Source organism: Myotis lucifugus, unplaced genomic scaffold (genome assembly GCF_000147115.1).
Source record: "Myotis lucifugus unplaced genomic scaffold, Myoluc2.0 scaffold_278, whole genome shotgun sequence".
Lineage (NCBI taxonomy): Eukaryota > Metazoa > Chordata > Mammalia > Chiroptera > Vespertilionidae > Myotis > Myotis lucifugus.
Window position 1 is genome coordinate 77,665 of NW_005871326.1, and position 23,086 is coordinate 100,750.

Sequence of the window (23,086 nt, forward strand, 5' to 3'; positions counted from 1 at the left end):
TGGAAGAGCCACACTCAAGGGGCCAAAGAGCCGCATGTGGTTCGCGAGCCGCAGTTTGCCGACCACTGGGTTAGGGGCATCAAGCAGGCTGGTGAGCAGTTAGGGACATCAGGCAGGCTTGCAGAGTGGTTAGGGGCGATCAGGCAGTCAGGCAGAGGGGTTAGGGGCGATCAGGCAGGCAGGCAGAGTGGTTAGGGGCAACCAGGCAGGCAGGCTGGTGAGCAGTTAGGAGCTAGCGGTCCCAGATTATGAGAGGGATGTCCAACTGCTGGTTAGGCTCAATTGGCTTGGGCCTAAACTAGCAGTTGGACATCCTCCTGAGGGGGTCCCAGATTGCGAGAGGGTGCAGGCTGAGCTGTGGGACCCCCTCCTCCCCTGTGCATGAATTTCATGCACCGGGCCTCTAGTATTGAATAAAATACTAGCGGACAACCCTGTTTTGTTCTTGTTCTTAGGGGAAATGGTTTTAGTTTCTGCCTATTAAGTATGATTTGCCTGTAGGTTTGTCATAGATGGCCTTTATTATGTTGAGGTATGGTCCCTCTCCACTTTGCTTAGGGTTTTTATCAAAAATGAGTGTTGGCCCAGCCAGTGTGGCTCAGTAGTTGAGTGTCAACTTATGAACCAGGAGGTCATGGTTCAATTCTCAGTCAGGGCACATGCCTGGGTTGTGGGCTGGAATCCCAGTGTGCGGTATGTAGGAGGCAGCCAGTCCATGATACTTTCTCATCATTGATGTTTCTATCTCTCTCTCCCTCTGCCTTCCTCTCTGAAATCAATAAAAATATATTTTTTAAAATGGGTTGTTGGATTTTGTCGAATGCTTTTTCTGTATCTATTGATATGATCATGTGATTTTTCAATTTGTTTATGTGATATATCACATTTATTGATTTGCAAATATTGTACCGGTCTTGCATCCCTGGAATAAATCCCACTTGGTCATGGTGTATGATCTTTTTAATATATTGCTGATCTGATTTGCTAGTATTTTGTTGAGGATTTTAGCATTTATGTTTATCAGGGTTATTGGCCTATAATTCTCTTTCTTTGTTGTGGCCTTATCTGGTTTTGGGATTAGGATAATACTGGCCTCAAAAAAAGAGCCTTGAAGTCTTCCTTCTTCTTGAATTTTTTGGAATAATTTAAGGAGGAGAGGTGTTAGTTCTTCTTTGAATGTTTGGTAAAACTCTCCTGTGAAGCCATCCAGACCCGGGCTTTGCTTGCTGAGTTTTTTTGTTTTTTGTTTTTTACTGCTTCCGTTTCATCAGTTGTTACCAGGCCTATTCAGGTTTTTGTCTTCTTCCTGATTCAGTTTTGGAAGATTGTATGTTTCTAGGAATTTGTTTCTTTCACCCAGGTTGTCTGGTTTGTTGGCATATAGTTGTTTGCAGTATTTTCTTATAATCCCATTTCTGTGGTGTCCGTTGTTACTTTACCCCTTTCATTTCTGATTTTATTTATTCGGGTTCTCTCTCTGTGTTTCTTGATGAGTCCAGCTAAAGGTTCATCTATCTTGTTTATCTTTTAAAAGAACCAACTCTCGGTTTCATTGAACTTTTTGTATTACTTTGTATTTTTTATATTGTTCCCTGGTGGAGTTAGGTCCAGCACAGCATTAGACTAATTCCAGTCCATCAGTCCATCCTGTGTGGAGCCCACATGTCTGCAGGCCGTGTGGGCAAGTGCAGAGGGTGAGGGCACGCCCCCTGCAACAAGAGTCCCACGAGAGCAAGAGCTTCCTTTGTTCAGGAGCATATGTGTCTCAGGTTTTGTGCCCTTGCAGTAGCCACATCTCTTCTGGCCAGTGACCTGCTCCCCGGTGTGACTGATAGGCAATCACCCTCCCTAGACCACCCAGACTTTACTGGGCATGCGTGTATTCTTTCTTTGTCTAGTCCAGCGGTTCTCAAACTGTGGGTCGCTACCGCTTTGGGGGTCAAACGACCCTTTCACAGGGGTCACCTAAGACCATACTGCATATCAGATATTTACATTACGATTCATAACAGTAGCAACATTACAGTTATGAAGTAGCGACGAAAATAATTTCATGGTTGGGTCACAACACAAGGAAATGTATTTAAAGGACCAGAAGGTTGAGCACCACTTGTAGTCCCTTCCCCCTGGATCTGCGGGGAACAGACTTGGAGCTGTTCATTTATTTTCTTTATTAACAGAAAATAACTTATTTTCTTTATTATCTTAGAGAAAGGGAGAGAGAGAAGGAAACATCCAAACATCCATGTGAGAGAGAAACATCGATTGGTTGCCTCCCACATGTGCCCCCTACTGGGTATGGAACCTGCACCCTGGATATGTGCTCTGACCTGGAATGGAACCCGCCACCTTCAGGTGTTCAGAACAATGCTCCAACCAACTGAGCCATCAGCCAGGGCTGGTTATTATTTATTGTTGATATATTTAGATTGAGTATTATATACTTAGATTGAATATAAATTAGATTGATAAAATTTAAAAAAGGAGTTTCTAAACGGTGTTGCCCTCATAAACTTTTTCATTGGTTTGTGTTTATCACTACAGATGAGTGAATATGAAAATATCTGTGAATCTAAGAAACAGGATGCTTATCATAGGAAGAAACAATTGGATAGATTAAGGATTAAAGAGATGGACATAAAAGAAAAAGTTACTACCAGCACAGTGGTAAGAAAGGATAAACTATGCTTTTCAAGCCTGACCCGGGCACCTCAATATACACTACCTTTAATAGGACTGGTAACAGGTGTTTTAAAAAGGAATTGATTTTAATTTACGTTCTGGAAGAATATTTTTGCCATGTTAACATTTCCTGATACTTTAGTGTGTTGTGTTGCAGTTGTGTTTTTTTCTTCAGGAATATGGTGGGAAGAAAGAAGTTTGGCACACCTTAGGTACAGATTGCATTTGGATGGACCAAAATACTGTAAAACTGATTTTTTAAAAATGCATACAATACCATATATAACATTTTTATGATATTGCTTTATTTTACGTAACAAAAGAAATAACCAGGGGCAGATTCCTTAATTCTGGGTATGTGATGATAAAACAGAATTTAGTCTCTCCATTTATATTGGGTACAGGAACATAATAGGGAAAGGGGACTATCTGTTTATTCAAGTTAGCAAATACTTGAGAACTCTGCAGTTCTATTTTTAAAAATATTAATAACATTGAATGAAAGCCAGTACTATGTTAAGTATTTTGTGGGGATCATCATTGTTTTAAAAATTAGAAAACTGGACCTTATGGAGGTGACTATAATTGAAAACGTTAATGATAATACCACTTCTATGTTAATTAAAACAGAAATGAACGGTAATCTATCACAGTTAGTTGAATCGAGTCTTCATTTCTTCTATCTGCATTGAAAAATACATGTAAAACTGTATATGGGCAACAGTAATACTGAAACATCACACTTCTTACCAGAATGCTCAGCCAATTCCATTTTATTTTTTATATGGTGGTCCTGATCATTTTAATTTTATTATATCGGTTATGACATCCAATTACAAAACATTGGTCAAGTCAAAATTCCCCCCTCCCCAATATATTTAAGAATATCATTACCTGTTTTTTAAATATCAACATAGTAAGGAAGCGTGAGTCAGGCTAGACTCAAAGGAGAAAGTAGGGATTGCATAAACCACATTTGATCTGCATGCCCCCCAAGTACACACCTCTCGTTTGGACCTCATAGATCAAAGCCAAGTGCCCTCTGAGTTCTAACTTGGGAAAATGAAGCACATGCTCCTTAACCTGTACTCCAAAGACCTCTAAGGCCAAATGAGACAAGGCTTGAAAGTGTCATTTTCCCTCTCGCCCCGTCATAGCCTGCCCGCCCCGCCCTACCTTACTGGTGGAGAATAGTGTTTAAAGCACAAACTTGAGTGTCAAAGAGACCTCGGTTCAAACCTTGACTCTACCAGCCCAGAGTTTTTTCACCTATAAAATAGGGTAAGTCCTAGCTGGTTTGGCTCAGTGGATAGAGCCTGTGGACTGAAGAGTCCCGGGTTTGATTCCGGCCAAGGGCACATGCTTGGGCTGCGGGCTCGATTCCCAATAGGGAGCGTGCAGGAGGCAGTCGATCAATGATTCTCATCATGGATGTTTCTGTCTGTCTCTCCCTCTCCCTTCCTCTTTGAAATCTATAGAAATGAAAAACGTAAAGTGGGGTAATACCATTGCCTTCTTCGAAGGGCTTCTGTGGAGATCAGACATTGGTGAAGTTTGTTGTTATTGCTCAAGATTAGAAAACAACATTTTGGCTGTGGACTGAGACAGTAGGAGATAACAGATTAATCTTCCTGTGGCACCTTTAGTTTAGAAAACTCTGCACCCAGGTCAAGCTGATGCCATGTTGGCAGAAAAGAATAATGGTGCGTGGTCCTCAAGATGGCCTACATATCCCGGGCAGGGAGAACTGGGGACAGGAGGTGACCAGTGTCATTCCTGTTGGCCTTGGCATTTAGTCACTAATCCTGATGGCCAGCCGGAGTCCTTTAGACGTTCTGCTGATTGTTGGTGGCAGTTCTAGGATTTCAGACCCTGTTACTCTGGAATTAGTTATAGCCCAGAAGTTCAGTCACAAGGATGCTTGCAGCGGTTCTCAACCTTTGGGTCGCCAACCTGTGGGTCGCAACCCCTTTGGGGGTCGAACGACCCTTTCACAGGGGTCGCCTAAGACCATCGGAAAACACATATATAATTACATATTGTTTTTGTGATTGATCACTCTGCTTTAATTATGTTCAATTTGTAACAATAAAAACACATCCTGCATATCAGATATTTACATTATGATTCATAACAGTAGCAAAATTACAGTTATGAAGTAGCAACGAAAATAATTTTATGGTTGGGGGTCACCACAACATGAGGAACTGTATTAAAGGGTCGTGGCATTAGGAAGATTGAGAACCACTTCTTTAGAGAAAGAAAGAGTTCTGGGGAGCTGTCACCTGTCTCACGTGGCATGATGGAGAGCACCTTTATGCTGCCCAGGTGTGTCCATGACCCCACGTTGGCGTGCAAGCTTAGATGGCATTCGATAATCTGTCCTGGCACCTGTGCTGCAGAGCGGAGGGATCTGACCAGCTCCGTTCTCCCTCACAAGCCGAAACACAGGCCCAGGGCTCTGATACATTTGCCTTCCCTTTTCTTTATTCCCAAACTGCATTGTCAACATAGCTGTCTCACTGTGAATTTTCTTCATCCATATTTCCTTTTTAAAATTAGGCTAACATTTTTTCACAGTCTTCACCGGTTTTATTTTCAAACTTCTGATTAAATATTAAGAGAGAAATTTTTCTTCAGCATGAACATAGCTATCAGTTGAGGTGAAAGACCCAATTTCTTTAGACCTGTTTATAATATCATTCTTCTCTCCTGGAATAACATTTTGGAGATGATTATGAAAATATAGATTTGTTTATTTTTTTAAATGATAGTCAAGGTGAATTCATGTCTTGAAAGTTGTTTTTATAGTTGTCACATCCTCACTACTATATTTGGTTGCTCCCCCCCCCCCAATATTATTTTTTATTTCTGACCTAGTTTATATTTTGAAGAAACAATTGTAATGATTGCTTTTATTTTAACTAAAGGACACCCCCAGTGCAGAAGTTGAGTGGGTGACACATGAATATTTAGTGAATTGAACCACCATCCTGAATCATTTGACAATGACTGAATGCCATAATTTTTTAAAATTTTCAATAGGAACTTAGTGATCACAATTTAGAGATAGCAGAACTAAATCAATCAATAAGACATTGGAAAGAACAGATCGAAGAAATAAAGAAAATCTGTAATAGCCTGGAGGAAGAAATGTAAGTATGATACTTTATTTTTACTGAAGCATTTCTCAGTGTTATGTTTCTTTCCTTTAAAAAATTTCATTAGATGAAAATTATAATCTTTTAGTTTACTAAAATTTGTGTGCTTGCAAGCTGTATAGAAACACCTCTTCATTTTGAAATTAATCAGTCTTTCCCGTGATCAAGAGAAAATATTGGGTATGATGCAGTCAGCTCAGAAAAAGGAAGGGACTCGGTGGAATGTATTATTCTCACTTCCATTCCGGGATTCCTGCAAATGAATATGCCCCCAGGAAGGCATTCATGAGGCCTGCCGCAAGGCTACCCACTCCCCGACCCATATGGTTACAGTGGCTGTTCTTAGTCGAGGGAGATTTGCAGAGTTTATTGAGAAATTACAGGGACGCCTCTGGGTAAAAAGTTTTACCCACGGGACTGGAACCAGAAACTTAAGGGGATCTTTCATCCCAAGGCCCACACTCTCTCTTCCTTTTGCAAAAGGGTTTCATCTTTCTCTCTATCTGCATACTATGTTCTCTTCCTGGTGAGCCATGGCTAAGCATGACCATTCCAAACCCTCTGAAATTACCTGGCACAGGCCCGTTCATCGTTAGAGATTGGCCAACAGACTCTCTTCCAGGAGAATTCGCAGATTTCCCATCAAAAGCCGTTTGGCTCAGCCCTGGCCAGTGTTGCTAAGTGGTTAGCGTCGTGGTCGGCAAACTGCGGCTCTCGAGCTACATGCGGCTCTTTGGCGCCTTGAGTGTGGCTCTTCCACAAAATACCACGTGTGGGCGCGCACGTACAGTGCGATTGAAACTTCCTGGCCCATGCGCAGAAGTCGGTTTTCGGCCTGGGCGAGTCTATTTTGAAGAAGTACTGTTGGTATTTGGCTCTGTTGACTAATGAGTTTGCCGACCACTGGGTTAGAGCATTGGCCTGAGCACTGAAGGGTTGAGGGTTCGATTCCCTGTCAAGGGCACGTACCTGGGTTGCAGATTTGGTCCCCAGTCCAGGTTGGGGCATGTGCAGGGGGCAACCATCTATGTGTCTCTCACATTTCTCTCTCTCTCTCTTTCTCTCTCTCTCTCTCTCTCTCTCTCTCTCTCTCTGTCTCTCTCTCTCTCTCTCTCTCTCTCTCTCCCTCTCACTCCTTCCCTTTCACTCTCTCTAAAAATCAATAGAAAAAATACCCTCAGGTGAGGATTAACAGCAACAAAAACTGTTTGGCTCAGCTTTGGACCAGAAGGTGAGGTCTTGTAATACAAATATATGGCTTCTCGGCCTACCTCCAGAGTTCGATTTAAAAGACAAATTGTGAATTGAGCAGATTCCATAAGACAAGTTAACTTCACTTGTAGAATCATGTTATAAAATGGCTCATTTCTACATACACAGGTTTGAATGTATTGTGATTAAAATTAAGTCTTTTAAAACAGCAATTGCCCAGTATAGTAATCATCACACTGGTCCATAAAGTAGGCACTATTCTTTGTACTCAGTACCAGATTTAACATAGGAAGACTCAAGAATGACTACAATTCAAACTCAGAATAAAAAATCTTTTTCTTTGAAAGTTTAATAGTTTTAGTTCATATATGTTTTAAAGAAAAAGTAGGCAGAGAATCATAGTGGAAGATACAGATTAGTTCTTAAATTATTTCTAGGAGTTATGATTAAAAATCTTGCTACACTCAGGATACAATATTAACACCCAGAAATCAATGGCATTTTTATATACCAATAATGAATTCTCAAAGAGAGAAAATAAAAACAACAATCCCATTTGCCATTGCTTCTTAAATTATTGAATAGAATAATAAAGCATTAATTCGTCAATTCTAAAAAGTAAAATCTTTTGTCTGTTATAATGAATATATAAATATGTTATATAGGGCAATATGGCTCTGCTGAAAAAAATATGTCTTAATATGAATTTCTTTGGCTTCCTTTGTTCATAGATTTTTTTTAAAGAACAACAAGAAAAAACTGGGAGAGAAAACTATTACTGACAAAAATGAATTTTTTCAGAAGATAAAGGAGGTAGGAAGACAGAAATTATTATTTTTTAGATTATAATTAGATTTTCTTTTTAGTTAGTATTTTAAGTAAATGGAGAAATTTTCCAAAACTAGTTTTTTCATTAACTAATAATCATGATCAGTCACAGTAATTGATTTAAAGATTTTATTCCCTCCCAGAGCACTTTAAGTATAAAAGAAAAATTTCTAATGTGAAGATGAATTATTTTCTTGATAACTTTTCAAGTGGATATGGATATTTTACATTAGGAATATCCAGGACTAATGGACATTTTTGTGTGAGTTAATTAGAAAAATTAGGAGCTTCTTGCTGTTGTGTAGCAACTCATATTGTACTTAATAATTTTAGTGGAATATTTGAGTCAAATTTAGACGCCAGGAGAATTCCCTAGACATTATAAAACTTAGGTTATAAGAAATATGATATTTTAAGTAAGTAATCATGGCTATAAACCAAGATTTCTCCACAAGATAGTCAATGAAGCATTTATTATGAAAGTTGAACAATTAGAGACAAAGTACCATTAAAGCTTAACAGAAATGCTTTAAATGTCATCGTTTAGGATATGATAAATCTATATATATAAAAGCCTAAGTGACCAGCTGACCCTGTGACGCGCAATGACCACCAGGGGGCAGACGCTCAACACACAGGCATGGAAACATGGAACAGACTGATGAATCTCAGAGGGAAAAGGGAAGGGGAGAGGGCAGGAAGAGATTAACCAAAGATCTTATATGCATACTAGAGGCCCGGATTCATGCACCGATGGGGTCCCTTGGCCTGGCCTGAGGGGATCGGGCCGAAACCAGCTCTCCAACATCCCCTGAGGGGTCTCGGATTGTGAGAGGGCACAGGCCAGGCTGAGAGACCCCACCAGTGCACAAATCCATGCACCGGGCCTCTAGTCTATAATAATAAAAGGCTAATATACAAATAGACCAAACGACGGAACAACCAAACAACCAGTTGCTATGATGTATGCTGAACACCAGGGGGCATGTGCGGAACATGGTGGATGTTGGCCGTGGCAGGATGGTGGAGCAGGTGAGCAGGGGCTCCAGACCAAGGTGGAGTGCCGGTCTTTGTCATAGGGGCAAGCCTCTGATGATTATTGAAAATCCTTTCCTCCTGTGCGCCACGGTCCCGCCAGGTGCTCGCACCTGCTGCCAGTGCCAGCCCTGCTTGTACCTGCTGCCAGTGCCCAGTGCTGGTCCCAATCACTTGGTGCCATCAGCGGGTGCGAGCAGTGGATACAAGCCCTGATTGCCCCTGAGGGCTTCTCTACCTCCCCCTGCTCCCGAGGGGCTATTGGAGCAGCAGCCCCCACTTGCACTCGCTGACCGCGCTGACTCTGCTCACATCTTCTGCTGGCACTGGCCCAATCGCTCTACACCATCAGCGGGTGCAAGTGGGGCTAGCGCTGTCAGCACATGGGAGCGGTGGTGGGAGTAGGGCTGCTGGCAGACAGGGGACTGGGGACGTGGTGAAAGGGGCCAGGCAGGGGCACAGAGGATGGGTTGAGACCCGCCCCTGTACCTATCACAGTTTTGTGGCCCACAGTTTTTTCAAGGTGCACCAATTTGTGCACTTGGCCCCTAGTAAAAGCATAATATGCTAATTAAACCGGATATCCTTTCAGACAAAGCCAGGGCTGTGAGTTAAGCCTGGGTCCCGGGTGCCTGCCAGCAGCTGGAGGGAAGCCCGGGTCCCCGGTACCAGAGGCAAGACCAGGTTCCGGGTGCCAGAGGGAAGCCTGGGTCCTGGGTGCCAGAGGAAGCCAGTGTCTGCAGCTGGGGGAAGGAAGGCCTACTCTTGCATGAATTGCATTGGGCCTCTAGTAAAATATAAAACAGTATATATACTATGACCCAATTTTATATGTATAAATATATATATATATACCAGGCCTCTAGTATAAATATAAAAATTTGTGCACTCGGGGGGGAGGAGGGGTCCCTCAGCCCGGCCTGTGCCCTCTCGCAGTCTGGAACCCCTCGGGAGATAACGACCTGCTGGCTTAGGCCTGCTCCTGGGTGGCAGAGGGCAGGCCCAATCCCTAGGTGCAGCCCCTGGTCGGGCTCAGAGCAGGGCCGATTGGGGAGTTGGGGCACCACCCCCTGTCATGCACAGAGCAGGGCAGATCGGGAGGTTGCGATGCCACCCCCTGTCACGCACAGAGCAGGGTTGATCAGGGGGTGAGCGGCTGAGGGCTGTTTTCAGGCTGGCGGGTGACTGAAGCTCCTGGGTGAGGGGATGATGGCTGTTTGCAGCTGGTCACACACCCTTCAGGGTGGGGGTCCCCACTGGGGTGCCTGGCCAGTCTGGGTGAGGGGCTGAGGGCTGTTTTCAGGCTGGCGGGTGACTGAAGCTCCTAACTGTTCCTTTTTTTCTTTTTTTTTTTTTATTCTGGGCCAGCTTTAGCTCTGAGGCTTGGCTCCAGCTCTTAGGCCTCGGCTGCTGAAAGCAGGTATCTGGTTTGTTTGGGTTCTATAATCGAAACACTGTTTCAACTCCAGCTCTGAGATCCCGGCTGGCTGAAAGCAGGTTTCTGGGTTTTGTTTAGCTTCTGTATTTGTAACAATGTTTCAAACTGCAAGTTCAGAGGCCGGCAGCGGCAGGCGGGGAACGTTGGAGTCCTCCATCACTGAAGCAAGCAAGCCTCATGTTCACTTCAAGCTGCCTGGCTGCCGGCCGCCATCTTGGCTGGCAGTTAATTTGCATATCGCCCTGATTAGCCAATGGGAAGGGTAGTGGAGTGACACCAATTTGCATGTTTCTCTTTTATTAGTGTAGATACACACACACACACACACACACACACACACACACTAGTGGCCTGGTGCATGAAATTCGTGCACGGGGGGTGGGGGGGGTGTCCCTTAGCCCAGCCTGCACCCTCTCCAATCTGGGACCCTTCGAAGGATGTCCTATATGGTTTATAGGGATTGGGCCTAAACCGGCAGTCGGATATCACTCTCACAATCTAGGACTGCTGGCTCCTAAACACTCACCTGCCTGCCTGATTGCCCCTAACCACTCTGCCTGCTGGCCTGCTTGCCCCCAGCTGCCTCCCCACTGCCGGCCTGCTCACCCCCAAATGCCCCCTGCTGGCCTGATCACCCCCAACTGCCCCCCATGCCAGTGTACTCATCCCCACCTTCCCTCCCCACTAGCCTGCTTGCCCCCAACTGCCCCCCTGCTGGCCTGCTCACTCCAAATTGCCCCCCCTCGCTGTCCTGATCACCTCCAACTGACCCCCACTGATGGCCTGCTCGCCCCCAACTGGTCCCCCTGCTGGTCTTGCCCCCAACGGCCCCGGCCCCCATCAGCCTGATCACCCACAACAGCCATCCCATCCTGGCCTGATCACCCACAACTGCCCTCCCCTCTTGGCCTCTAACCACCTCTACCTCAGCCCCGCCACCATAGCTTTGTCCAGAAGAACGTCTGGAAGGTCTCCTGGAAGGTCTCCCAGTCTAATTAGCATATTACCCTTTTATTAGTATAGATAGAGGCCTGGTGCATGGGTGGGGGCCGGCTGGTTTGCCCTGAAGGTTGTCCCAGATCAGGCTGGGGGTCCCGCTGGGGTGATTGGCCAGCCTGGGTGAGGGGCTGATGGCCGTTTTCAGGCTGGCCATGCCCCCCGGCGACCCAAGCTCCCAGCCTCTCCTTTTTTTTTTTTTCAGTGCCTCCTTGAGCGGAGGCCAGGGTGGGCTGGAAGCAGGTATCTGGGATTTATTTATCTTTTATAATTGAAACTTTGTAGCCTTGAATGGAGCTCAGGGCCGGCCAGAGCTTGGCTTCCTCCATCGCCGAGGGCAACGCAAGTCTCCTGCTCGCTCTAGCTCTGTGGCCACCACCATCTTAGTTGGGTTAATTTGCATACTTGCTCCTGATTGGCTGGTGGGTGTAGCGGAGTGGCGGAGTGATGGTTAATTTGCATGTTTCTCTTTTATTAGTGTGTGTGTGTGTGTGTGTGTGTGTGTGTGTGTATACACCTTTAGGTTTGTTTGTGACCACAGACCATGGCTTGTTAGCTTCTGATTCACCCTTCGCCAGAGAGGGAAGCTCTTTGGGATCCCAGACAATGTGATGGGAGATTTATCAGACTCAACACCTGGATGAGCTCCAAGTGTTGGCTTTTGTCCCCCTTGTCATGTAAGAAAACCAAAACTCAGTTTCCACATGTTTTCTTCCATATCTGTAAATGTCCTAAGGGTACAAAGGACTTTTCAGTGCTAGATTTACCACTATGGATTCTTGCTTTCTTATTGAATTAGACCTAGAAATTCCTCATCATCTTGTTAGTTCTTCAACACTTAAGGATTTTTTTTCATCCAGCTATTTTAGCAATCCTCAGCCAGAAGGTTATTTTGAACTGAATACTAAATCTATCTTTTTCACCTCATTTGATGGAATTCAACAGAGACATCCAAACACAAAGTTTTTACCTCTTTCAGACCACTAAAAAGTACTCCTTTTTTTTCCTTAAGTAGAAATATTTAACAAGAAGCAAGCATAATATCCAGTGAAAGAGGTTTTGAGCAAGAACTTCTGTTGCTATTATACTTTACCTCCCCAGTGTAGTTCATCTTCTGGAAAAAAGACATACGTCATAAAGTGAATGATCCCGGTTTAGTAATCCCAGTTTGTATTTCAGTATGAATTATTACTCTGTGGTTTTGCATCAGTGTTTATTACCTTTCTACACTTTTGACATAAGTTATAGAAGAAGCCCCACAGTGTATAATTGGATAGTTGATATAGAATTCAATCACTCACTATTTGTGGCATAGTCATTGTTTGCTAAGCAATATGCTCAGTGCTCTAGCGAGTTGCCCACCTGACTCTAACTCCCCTCAAAGGAACTGTGAAGCAGGTCCTCTACTTCAGTTATTTTGTATGTGTTTTTTTCTAGATGAATGAAAAAATATACAAAGCTCAGTTAGAAAACAAAGATCTACAAGAGAAATTGCAGACTCTTACCAGACAATATAAGATTGTCTTACAGGAGGAAAATAAAGTTTTTATGCAAAAAAAGAAAATACAAGAAGAGTATGTTTCTATTTCTGATCCATATATGAGTCAACATACTGTAGTTATGGGGTGCTTTCCTTGCTGTCAAAGTGGTAACCCTTCACCTGAACTTATTCTGGTTTTAAAACCTATTGACACTTAGATAAAGTACTTTCCATTACAGGCGTGTTCCTATCAATGTGTGGAAATGTGAATTAAATCATAACCTTCCTATTATTCTTTCTGCAAGTTAGAGACAAAAAAACAAACCACTTTTTATAAAATGCTTACATCTTGTTTAATCCCATTGAGATGGGTATTTTGATCCCCATTTTTTGGATGGGAAAATTGAGGTTCATTAACAGGTAAAGTTTCTTTTCAAGGTCACACCCCTGGGAAGAGGTAGAGCCAGTATTCAAAACTGGCTCTAACTGGTTTGGCTCAGTGGATAGAGCATCAGCCCACAGATCCAAGGGTGCCCAGCGTGATTCTGGTCAAGGGCATATACCTTGGTTGTGGGTTTGATTCCCCAGTAGGGGGCGTGCAGGAGGCAGCTGATTGATGTTTCTCATCAATGTTTCTCTCTCTCCTTCTCTCTGTAAAATCAATAAAATATATCAAAATTGGTCTGATCGACCCCTTTACCTTTCACAAAAGAATACGGCAGAATTAATAAATGTAGTAGGAGAGACACACACATTCAGAAGAATAAAGTACTATACAGCTGTCCTTATTGTTTTATGGTTACTATTATAATTAGTGCTTTTTTCATAGCTTGGGAATTTTCATAACTTTAGATTTAGCCACGACATGCAGAAAGACTTTGTTTCTATTTTAAATCAATAAAAAAAATATATTAAATAGTTTATGAACTGAATTTTCCAAACTACTTTTGAAAGTTTTAGTGATGGCATATTTTCTCATGCTGAGGATTTGAAAAATGATTATTTAAACCTTTAAAATATGATAGCTCTGTGTTTTTTTTATGGTAGAAACAAAAAACAACTGAAATTTATTGCTGAGAAAGAAAACTTCCTGTCACAAAGAAAAGTAGACATCAAAAATATGGAAGAAGGACTTGTCACGCTTTCTGAACTTTATCGGTATGTTTGTTGCCTTTGAAATTTTTAATCTTCATTCCTCTCTGCATTTTAAAAAAATAAATAGTAATAACAAATATATGTCCATTTCTAATCTCCTACAAAAAAGGAGGTTTATAATTCAGTCTCTTTGTTTAACAATCCTGAACAGTCATTATCATTGAATCTTTCATTGAAAGGGCAGACAGGTTCTAAGTTCTATACAGGTTGCTGAACATGAGGAGTGGACAAGTTAGGGATCTAGTGACAAGAATGTGCCCAAATGTTATTTCAGCACTGACCCCCTGAGATGTTCATTTCTACCATTCTAAATCACTCTAATTGCTATTTTAATTTTTTCTGATTAAAAAAGTAATGCCTATAACTGATTTTAAAATTCAAATATAGAAATTTGTAACTTCAAGAGTAAGTTACTGAAATCTCTCCACAGAAATAATTACTGTTAACAGTTTGCTATACATGCTTTCTAATATCTATATATATAAAAGCCTAACCAACTGAATGAGTGAACAACCGGTCATCCAGTTGCTATGATGCACACTGACCACCGGGGGCAGACGCTCGGCAGGAGCTATCCCCTGGTGGTCTGTACGCTCCCACAGCAGGAGCACTACTCAGCCAGCAGCTGGGCTCACGGCTGGCGAGCCCACCTGCCGCAGTGCAAGCTTCTCCTGCCTCCACAGCAGTGCTACCAAGTGGCAGCAGCAGCAGGTGCATCAGGGCTGGAATGAGTGGGAGCGGCACCTGGCCCCGGCTCGGGCTTCTCCCCAGCCACCTGCAGGGATGCGGGGATCATGCTGAAACTGGCAGCCCAACATCCCCCAGGGGTCCCAGATTGAGAGAGGGCACAGTCCAGGCCCAGGCACCCCACTGGTGCATGAATCCATGCACTGGGCCTCTAGTATATTTATATTTATCTATACATAATATGTACATACTAGAGGGGTCTCTCGGCCTGGCCTGTGACCCCTCGGGGGATGCCGGAGAGCTGGTTTCACCTGATCCCTGCAGGCCAGGCCGAGGGGCCCCACTGGTGCATGAATCCATGCACCAGGCTTCTAGTATGCATATAAGATCTTTGGTTAATCTCTTCCTGCCCTCCCCCATTCCCCTTCCCTCTGAGATTCATCAGTCTGTTCCATGTTTCCATCAGTCTGTCCCTCAATTTCCCTCTGGTGGTCATTGCGCATCATAACTACCACCCTGTTGGCTGGTTGCTTAGGCTTTTATATATATAGAATAGAGGCCCGGTGTGTGAAATTTGTGCTTGGGTAGGGTCCCTAGGCCTGGCCAGCTATCAGAGTTGATCTGTGGGGCTCCTGCTCCCACCCACCTTGGCTGGCCTGGCACCACCTGCTCGCTGGCCCCGCCCCCCACTGCTGGTTGGGGTCTGTGGGCTGGGGGCAGCTCCTGCATTGAGTGTCTGCCCCATGGTGGTCAGTGCGCGTCATAGCGACGGGTCGTTCTGCCAGTCATTCCGCTGTTCAGTTGATTTGCATATTAGGGTTTTATATAGCTAGATATATGCATTTATTTACTCAAAACTTGGGTTGCAGTCTTTTGTAATTGGATTTTTCCCACTTAAAATTATATCTGGGTAACTTACACAATATCATATGTCAGTTATATCTCAACAAAGCTGGAAAAATTATATCTGAGAGAATAATAAAACCATGGTTGGTGAAAGTTATGGGATTCTTTGCACTGATTTTGACACTTACCTGTTGAGTTTAAAACTATTTAAAAATAAAGAAAAAATCATGTATACAGGACCTCTTTCCTCATTCTTTTCTTTAACTGCATAGTATTTCTTCTCCAGATTATACTGTATTTTATTTAACTAATACTTTGTTGATGGACATTTTTTTCTGTTTCCTATATTACTAACAATTTTCAAAGTTAACATTAACATATCTCTGTCCACCTATGTGACTATTTCTCTTTTTTAAAATTTTTTATTGTTTAATGTATTACATAAGTCTCCTTTTCCCCGCATTAACCTCTCCCTGGTTGCCCCCAATCCCCAGAACATGCCCTCACCAGCCCCCCTTCCATCTGTGTCCATTGGTTATACTCATATGCATGCATACAAGTCCTTTGGTTGATCTCTTACCCCCTCACCCCTGCCTTCCCTCATAGGTTGGACAGTCTGTTCGATGCTTCTATGATGTTGGTTCTATTTTTGTTCATCAGTTTATGTTCATTATATTCCACAAATGAGTGAGATCATGTGGTATTTTTCTTTCATTGGCTTATTTCACTTAGCATAATGCTCTCCAGTTCCATCCATGCTGTTGCAAATGGTAAGAATCCATTCTTTTTTACAGCAGTGTAGTATTTCATTGTGTAGATGTTCCACAGTTTTCTAATCCACTCATCTGCTGATGGGCACTTAGGCTGTTTCCAAATCTTAGCTATTGTAAATTGTGCTGCTATGAACATAGGGGTGCATATATCCTTTCTGATTGGTGTTTCTGTTTTTTTGGGATATATTCCTAGAAATGGGATTACTGGGAAAATGGCAGCTCCATTTTTAATTTTTTGAGGAAATGCCATACTGTTTTTCCACAGTGGCGGCACCAGTCTGCATTCCCACCAGCAATGAAGGAGGGTTCCTTTTTCTCCATATCCGCACCATCACTTGTCGTTTGTTGATTTGTTGATGATAGCCATTCTGACAGGTGTGAGATGGTACCTCATTGTTGTTTTGATTTGCATCTCTTGGATGATTAGTGACTTTGAGCATGTTTTTATATGTCTCTTGGCCTTCTGTATGTCGTTTTTTTTAAATAAAAAAAGTGTCTATTTACATCCTTTGCCAATTTTTTGATTGGATTGTTTATCTTCCTTTTGTTAAGTTGTATGAGTTCCCTATAAATTTTGGAGATTAAACCCTTATCGGAGATAACATTGGCAATATGTTCTCCCATGCAGTGGGCTTTCTTGTTGTTTTGTTGATGGTTTCTTTTGCTATGCAGAAGCTTTTTATTTTGATGTAGTTCCATTTGTTTATTTTCTCCATTGCTCTAGGAGTTGTATCGGTAAAGATATTGCTATGACAAATGTCTGCTATTTTGCTATCTATGGATTCTTCTAAGATTTTTATGGTTTCCCACCTTACATTTAAGTCCTTTATCCATTTTGAGTTTATTTTTGTGTATAGTGTAAGTTGGTGTTCTAGTTTCATTTTTTTTTTTTTGCATGTATCCATCCAATTTTCCCAACACCATTTACTGAAGAGACTGTCTTGAATCCATTGTATGCTCTTGCCTCCTTTGTCAAATATTAATTCAGTATAGTGGCTTGGGTCTATATCTGGGTTATCTGTTCTGTTCTATTGGTCTATATGTCTGCCAGTACCAGGCAGTTTTGAGAACAGTGGTGTTGTAATATAGCTTGATATCTGTTATTTGTGATCCCTCCAACTTTGTTCTTTTTTCTCAAGATTGCTGCAGCTATTCGGGGTCTTTTTTTTATTCCAGATGAATTTTTGGAGATTTTGTTCAAGGTCTTTGAAGTATGCTGTTGGTATTTTAATGGGGATTGCATTGACTCTATAGATTGCTTTGGGTAGTATGGGCATTTTATTGATGTTGATTCTACCAATCCATGAGCACGGTATATTCTTCCACTTGTTTATGTCTTCTTCTATCTCTTTTTTCAGCATGACTAGTTCTTTATAATAAATCCTAAAAGTTGAATTCCTGGGTCAAAGAGGGTTATGTATTTTTTATTTTTATAATTATGAAATGCCCTATGTAAATATTCTATCATTTTACACTCACTAATACTGGGCATAAAGCAACTTATACTGTCGTTGGGCACATGATCAAGACTAACAACAGGCAATAACTAATAAATGGTATATAACTGAAGAATAGCGTGAATTATTAAGAAACAATCAAAGAAGGGTGAAGGAAAGTAAAGGAGTTCTTCTTTGTTATATAAAGATTTAAAACTGTAGGCCTTTAAAAGCAAATCAGATTTTTTCTCTTTGCTTATCAAATGGGGGAATAATATCGCCACTCATAGAGAGATAAATAACTTGAATATAGGATACTGAAGAGACTAACTTACAGAAAACTAAGATGGGTGGTGATGAAAATTTGACATATATCAACAGAAAGGTGGAGCGGGCAGGAAGTGTAGCTTTCTGGTTGCATGTCCCTATATTGTTAAATCATATTTTTAAACATCTATTTTTCATCATGTGAGCCTCAGAAAAGAAACTATAAACCCTTCACTATAGAGAGCAGGAGAATAGAACTGGGTTGATTGAGGTTTTACGTTCCTTGTTAATAATGCAAATTTACAGTGAATTATTGTGTCATCATTACTCTGATCACCAGGAAGCTCAGAGCCAAATACTGGCATCCATTAAGGATTTTTTTCTATTACTGTTGCTTTATTTTAAACTAGTCAACCGCTGTGGGAATTAAATTTAAAATGTAAATAAATAAAATCAATAATGTTGGGGCAAATTATAAAGAACCCTGCAGTTCCAGGGAAGGATATTATGTTTATTTTGGTAAGAAATTGATTTCAAATAGAGAAGGGGAAAAAAAAAACGAGCACAGTGTGTTTTTAGTTTATTTAACAGTATTTCCTATTCTAAGTTGCATTTGTCAATATTTCTATCTTTTAAAAAGGTATAAAGTCTCATTTTACTTATGCGGCCTTTAACTCATCACTGTGCATGATGAAGCACTTAGGGAATAAAGGGAATGAAAATAATAAAGGCTTCTGATGTCTATGTTAGAGCCCTCACATTTTTATCCATTTCAGATTCACCAGAAAAATCTTCCATCCTGAATACTATTTACCCCTAGTTCAAGCATTTCTATTGACGTTCTGAATTAAACATTGGAGCAAATCGTAACTAATCTAGAATTCAGAGATCCTCACCGGTTTGTTGACTCTGACTCCTCCTACTTCACGGTGCTGTTTCCCTTCATCTGTGGGCAGCGAGTCTGCCTTCGTCACAGGGGTCCCGACGTGCTGTTCTGTTCCCCAGTGTCTTTACAAACAGCGAGGTCCTTTCCTTGGTGGGATCGCTCCTCCGTTCCGGCAACCCATGTGTCTCCTCCTGTCAAACAGGAACCTCCAATAATCTTTCTCCAGCTGCATCCCCAGAGTCTGTTCCCTCTCCTTGGAGATCCAGCTCGATACTTGCAAACTCAGTGTGTGCTTGCACAGAACCTCAGTTATCTTTCTGTCATTCTGCGACTAAATTCTTCAGTGGTTTCACAAGGTTTGTTTTGTGTCCCAATTAAGCAATAACCTTATTGCACGTAAGATTTATACATAAATTTTTATATATTCTAACAGCTCCTATAAATAAATGCCAAATCCAGTATCTTTTTCATGTTTTTAGAGCAACACAGGAAGTCTATCAGAAGCACATAGAAATCCTGAGTGGAAACCTGGAAAGAGAAATTCAGAGATGGTAAAGAAAACCAGTTCCTTTGTGTATGTTATTTAGTATCTGAATGAACAGTGCCCCAAAGTAGGGAAGAAATCAGAGTACTTGTTGGTTGCTAGAATCCAAGAAACTGATTTTCTTAAGCTAAATTGTGTGAGTTCTGGATCTACATGTATGTACATAAGTGTGTATATAAATGTGTGTGTGTGTGTGTGTGTGTGTGTGTGCGCGTGCGCGCGCACCTGTGCGTGCACATTTTTTGGCTCTGACCAGAACCAAAGTTTTCCATTTCAATCGAGTAAAGTCACAAAATAGTAAAAGTAAAATTGCCAAGATTTGTGTAATGCCTTTTGCACATCCAGGCCTCGTGGGGACAGCAGGGGATGTGCAGGGACAGAGACGCGGTGGGAGTACAGGCTCTGCAGAGGGGTGACCCTGATGGCTCTACCTCTAACTCACTCTGGGATCACAGCTGTTATTTCATTATCTCTCTGCTCCCATCCCTGTAAAGGGGGGAATGGTGGTAGTGCCGCCCCGTCATGGTAAATGTCATGATCCGTGTAAAGTATTTGGATCAGCACCTGGCATCAAAGAAGCGCTTGGGAAAACATAACTCTATATTTTTATTGTTGTGGTCATTGGTAATAATATGATGTATGTAAGACTCGAATGGCACATTCTGGCTCCCAATTATTTAGCTTTTCTATGTTGTAGTGGAGAGAAATTTGAGAACCTAGAAGCTTGAAATCCCTCATTAGCACTTTGGGTCATTTAGGTACTTCCATGACTCTTCTGCCTGGGCCTCTCTTTTCTTCCACTGCCCCCACACCTTTCCCATTTCTCTCCTCGCCTAAAGGAGGCAAGCTGCCAAGTGTGGTTTGTCCGCTGTCCTATTGGATGGGCCCACTGAGCATCTTACTTTTTTTATTATTGATTTTTTTTTTTTACAGAGAGGAAGAGAGAAGGAGAGGGATAGAGAGTTAGAAACATCGATGAGAGAGAAACATCGATTCAGCTGCCTCCTGCACACTCCCTACTGGGTATGTGCCCGTAACCAAGGTACATGCCCTTGACCGGAATCGAACCTGGGACCCTTCAGTTCGCAGGCCCACGCTCTATCCACTGAGCCAAACCGGTCAGGAAAGAGCGTCTTACTTTGAAGCAAAGTGCAGATCCGGCATTGAGGCAGTCAACGTTTTGTCTTATTTTTTTTTAGCTAATGTGGAGCCTGCATCGCCAATAGTACAAACAGTTTTGTGTGATCGGAGAATTTGTTTTGTTTTGCATCCCTTCATCTTTTCAGTAGACTGTTATGTCAATTTAATGATGACATAAAATTGTCCCAATCTTTTTGTTCTAATCTCTAGTGTTCTGACTCAGTGGAAAATAGCTTGTTTGACGAAAAGACATGGACGTTGGCTACTCAAGATGAAAGAAGAATTAGACGCTATTATGGATCAAATCAAGATCGCAGAAGATAGACGCAATGAGTTAATAGAAGAGGTAAGGAAACGCAACAGACTTAGTATTCGTTTCCTATATTGCATATCAGTAATTGTCCTTCAATATTAAGTTTAACTCAAAGATATTTTTCCTTTCAGCTGACTTCAAGCTTAGGGTGAACTATGTAATCTTCCTAAGAAATATATCCATTTGCTGTGTATTAGCTATAGGAATTTAGCAAACGAAGTGGCAATTTTCTCCTGTGATCAGACACTTGATTGTTTTTTAGGAATTTGTTTCTAAAAATAAAGAGATCAAACATCATTTATTTAACTTCCATATTTACCCTCTGCCCACCCTCCATCATTCACTGACCCCATTCTCCATTTCCTCGTGTCATTTATAAATACTATTTGTCGAAGAAATTCATCTCTGAAGTGGTTACTGAGAAATAATGACCTGAAATCAGAGCCAAGTCTCATGCAAAAAGATATTCATTTACCTGGTTGTTGGAAAAAATCCAAGGATGACTGCTACTAGACAAATGACAAATCTTTCTTTCCCCCTCATTAGACCAGTGTTACAGAAAAAGAGATCACTGAAAATTTGGTACAGATTAAAAAAATTGCATTAGATTTAAAACGAACCGAGACGGAATTTGTCGTCAGTGAAAAAAAGTTAATTCAAGAATTGAGCAAGTATGAGGTAAATTTTATTTTACATCTAAGAATAATTATAGAGGGCTGTGTGCCAGGAAAGGGGTAGATGTTCCATGCTCCTCTAATTAGTTAAATATAAGACAAATCTTTTAGTGTGAAGAAAACTACATTTCATTCTGAATCTTTCTTCTTTTCCTAAAAAGGAAATAGAGCAGCCAGAAATATTGTTGTACTGACTTGGGAACTGCCCAGAGCTGACCTGGGATAGACCAGGGTGTGGATGCTGGTGGAGGTGGATAAAAGGGGACCAGATGTACCCAGGGCACTCAGAAACAACACAAACTACGCCTTCTCAAGGTGGCGGCGTGACCGTGAAAGGCCAGGGTGTGTTTCTCGGAGCCCGGCATTGGTAGAGAAGTTGAGGAGAGAAGAGATGGTGGTAGGAGCCTTCCTGACCTGATTTGGTTTGAAGGGGGAAAGAGGCCCGGCAACACCAAACAGTTTGTGTTTGAAGGCAGCGGTCCCTTGCTGTAGCGATGGAGTAGGGAGCCCTTACATTTCAAAGTTTAGATCTGACCCTGGTCCAAGCCTATTTCCCCCCCGGCCCCCCCACCCACCTCAGGTACTTATTCCCCGCCACCTCATCCAGAAGCCTCTGCAGAGAACTAATCCAAGAAGAGCCACTTCTAATATGAGTGACAGGCAAGAAGCAGGCACACCTTCCACACAAAAAATGCTGTGAGAACAAACAAAAGGCGTCCCTGCAAATGAAGAGCACTCAGAAAAGTGACGCTGCCACAGATGAAAACTGGGATCAAACGTTCTTTCCTGAATTAAAAAAAAATGTAACTTCGCGGGGCTGTGCAGGAAAGTCAGCAATTCGGGAGCACAGGCACTGGGGCAGAGATGTCAGAGGGCTGGCCAGGCGTAGGGAGAGGTGACATGGCAAGCGGCACAAGGCAGGGAGCAGATGGCAGAGAGCGCGGCACAGAATGACACAGAACCAGAGGGGACGGTGGGGAGCGGTGGGTGGGAGCACTTCTCTGTTGGTTGTACCACATCTGGATGCGAGGTATTCTTCTAGATCAGGGGTGGGCAAACTTTTTGACTCGAGGGCCACAATGGGTTCTTAAACTGGACCGGAGGGCCGGAACAAAAGCATGGATGGAGTGTTTGTGTGAACTAATATAAATTCAAAGTAAACATCATTACATAAAAGGGTACGGTCTTTTTTTTTTTTTTTGGTTTTATTCATTTCAAACGGGCCGTAGTTTGCCCACAGCTGTTCTAGATGCCAACAGAAAACAAAAAACAACAGAGCTTGGCCTTTCAAACGCCCAGTGGGGGGAATTTGAAAAGAAACAAAATAAAAAAATAGAACATATAGTAGATTCGATGGTGATGAATGCTATAGAGAAAAAGAAAGCAGGGACATGGGCTGGAGTGTGCGCTGTTTTGAATAGGGTAGTCAGAGAGGGCCCGCCCTGCAGGCGTGAGGGAGCTTGCGGTGGAGAAGGCTGTAGGAGGCGGTGCCGGGCAGAGGGCACGCTGAGCATGAAGGTCTGAGGCAGGGCT

General features: G+C 42.3%; 1 protein-coding gene across 1 annotated transcript in view; it reads left to right on the forward strand.

Moving 5' to 3' along the window:
• CCDC175 (coiled-coil domain containing 175) overlaps nt 1-23,086 on the forward strand; it is a 53,717-nt gene that overhangs the window by 19,549 nt on the left and 11,082 nt on the right. Inside the window, exons 6-13 of the mRNA XM_023763226.1 lie at nt 2,545-2,667; nt 5,728-5,837; nt 7,787-7,868; nt 12,790-12,926; nt 13,880-13,990; nt 19,362-19,433; nt 20,777-20,912; nt 21,426-21,557. Of these exons, the coding sequence (XP_023618994.1) occupies nt 2,545-2,667; nt 5,728-5,837; nt 7,787-7,868; nt 12,790-12,926; nt 13,880-13,990; nt 19,362-19,433; nt 20,777-20,912; nt 21,426-21,557 (903 nt within the window). The remainder of the gene's footprint in view (nt 1-2,544; nt 2,668-5,727; nt 5,838-7,786; nt 7,869-12,789; nt 12,927-13,879; nt 13,991-19,361; nt 19,434-20,776; nt 20,913-21,425; nt 21,558-23,086) is intronic.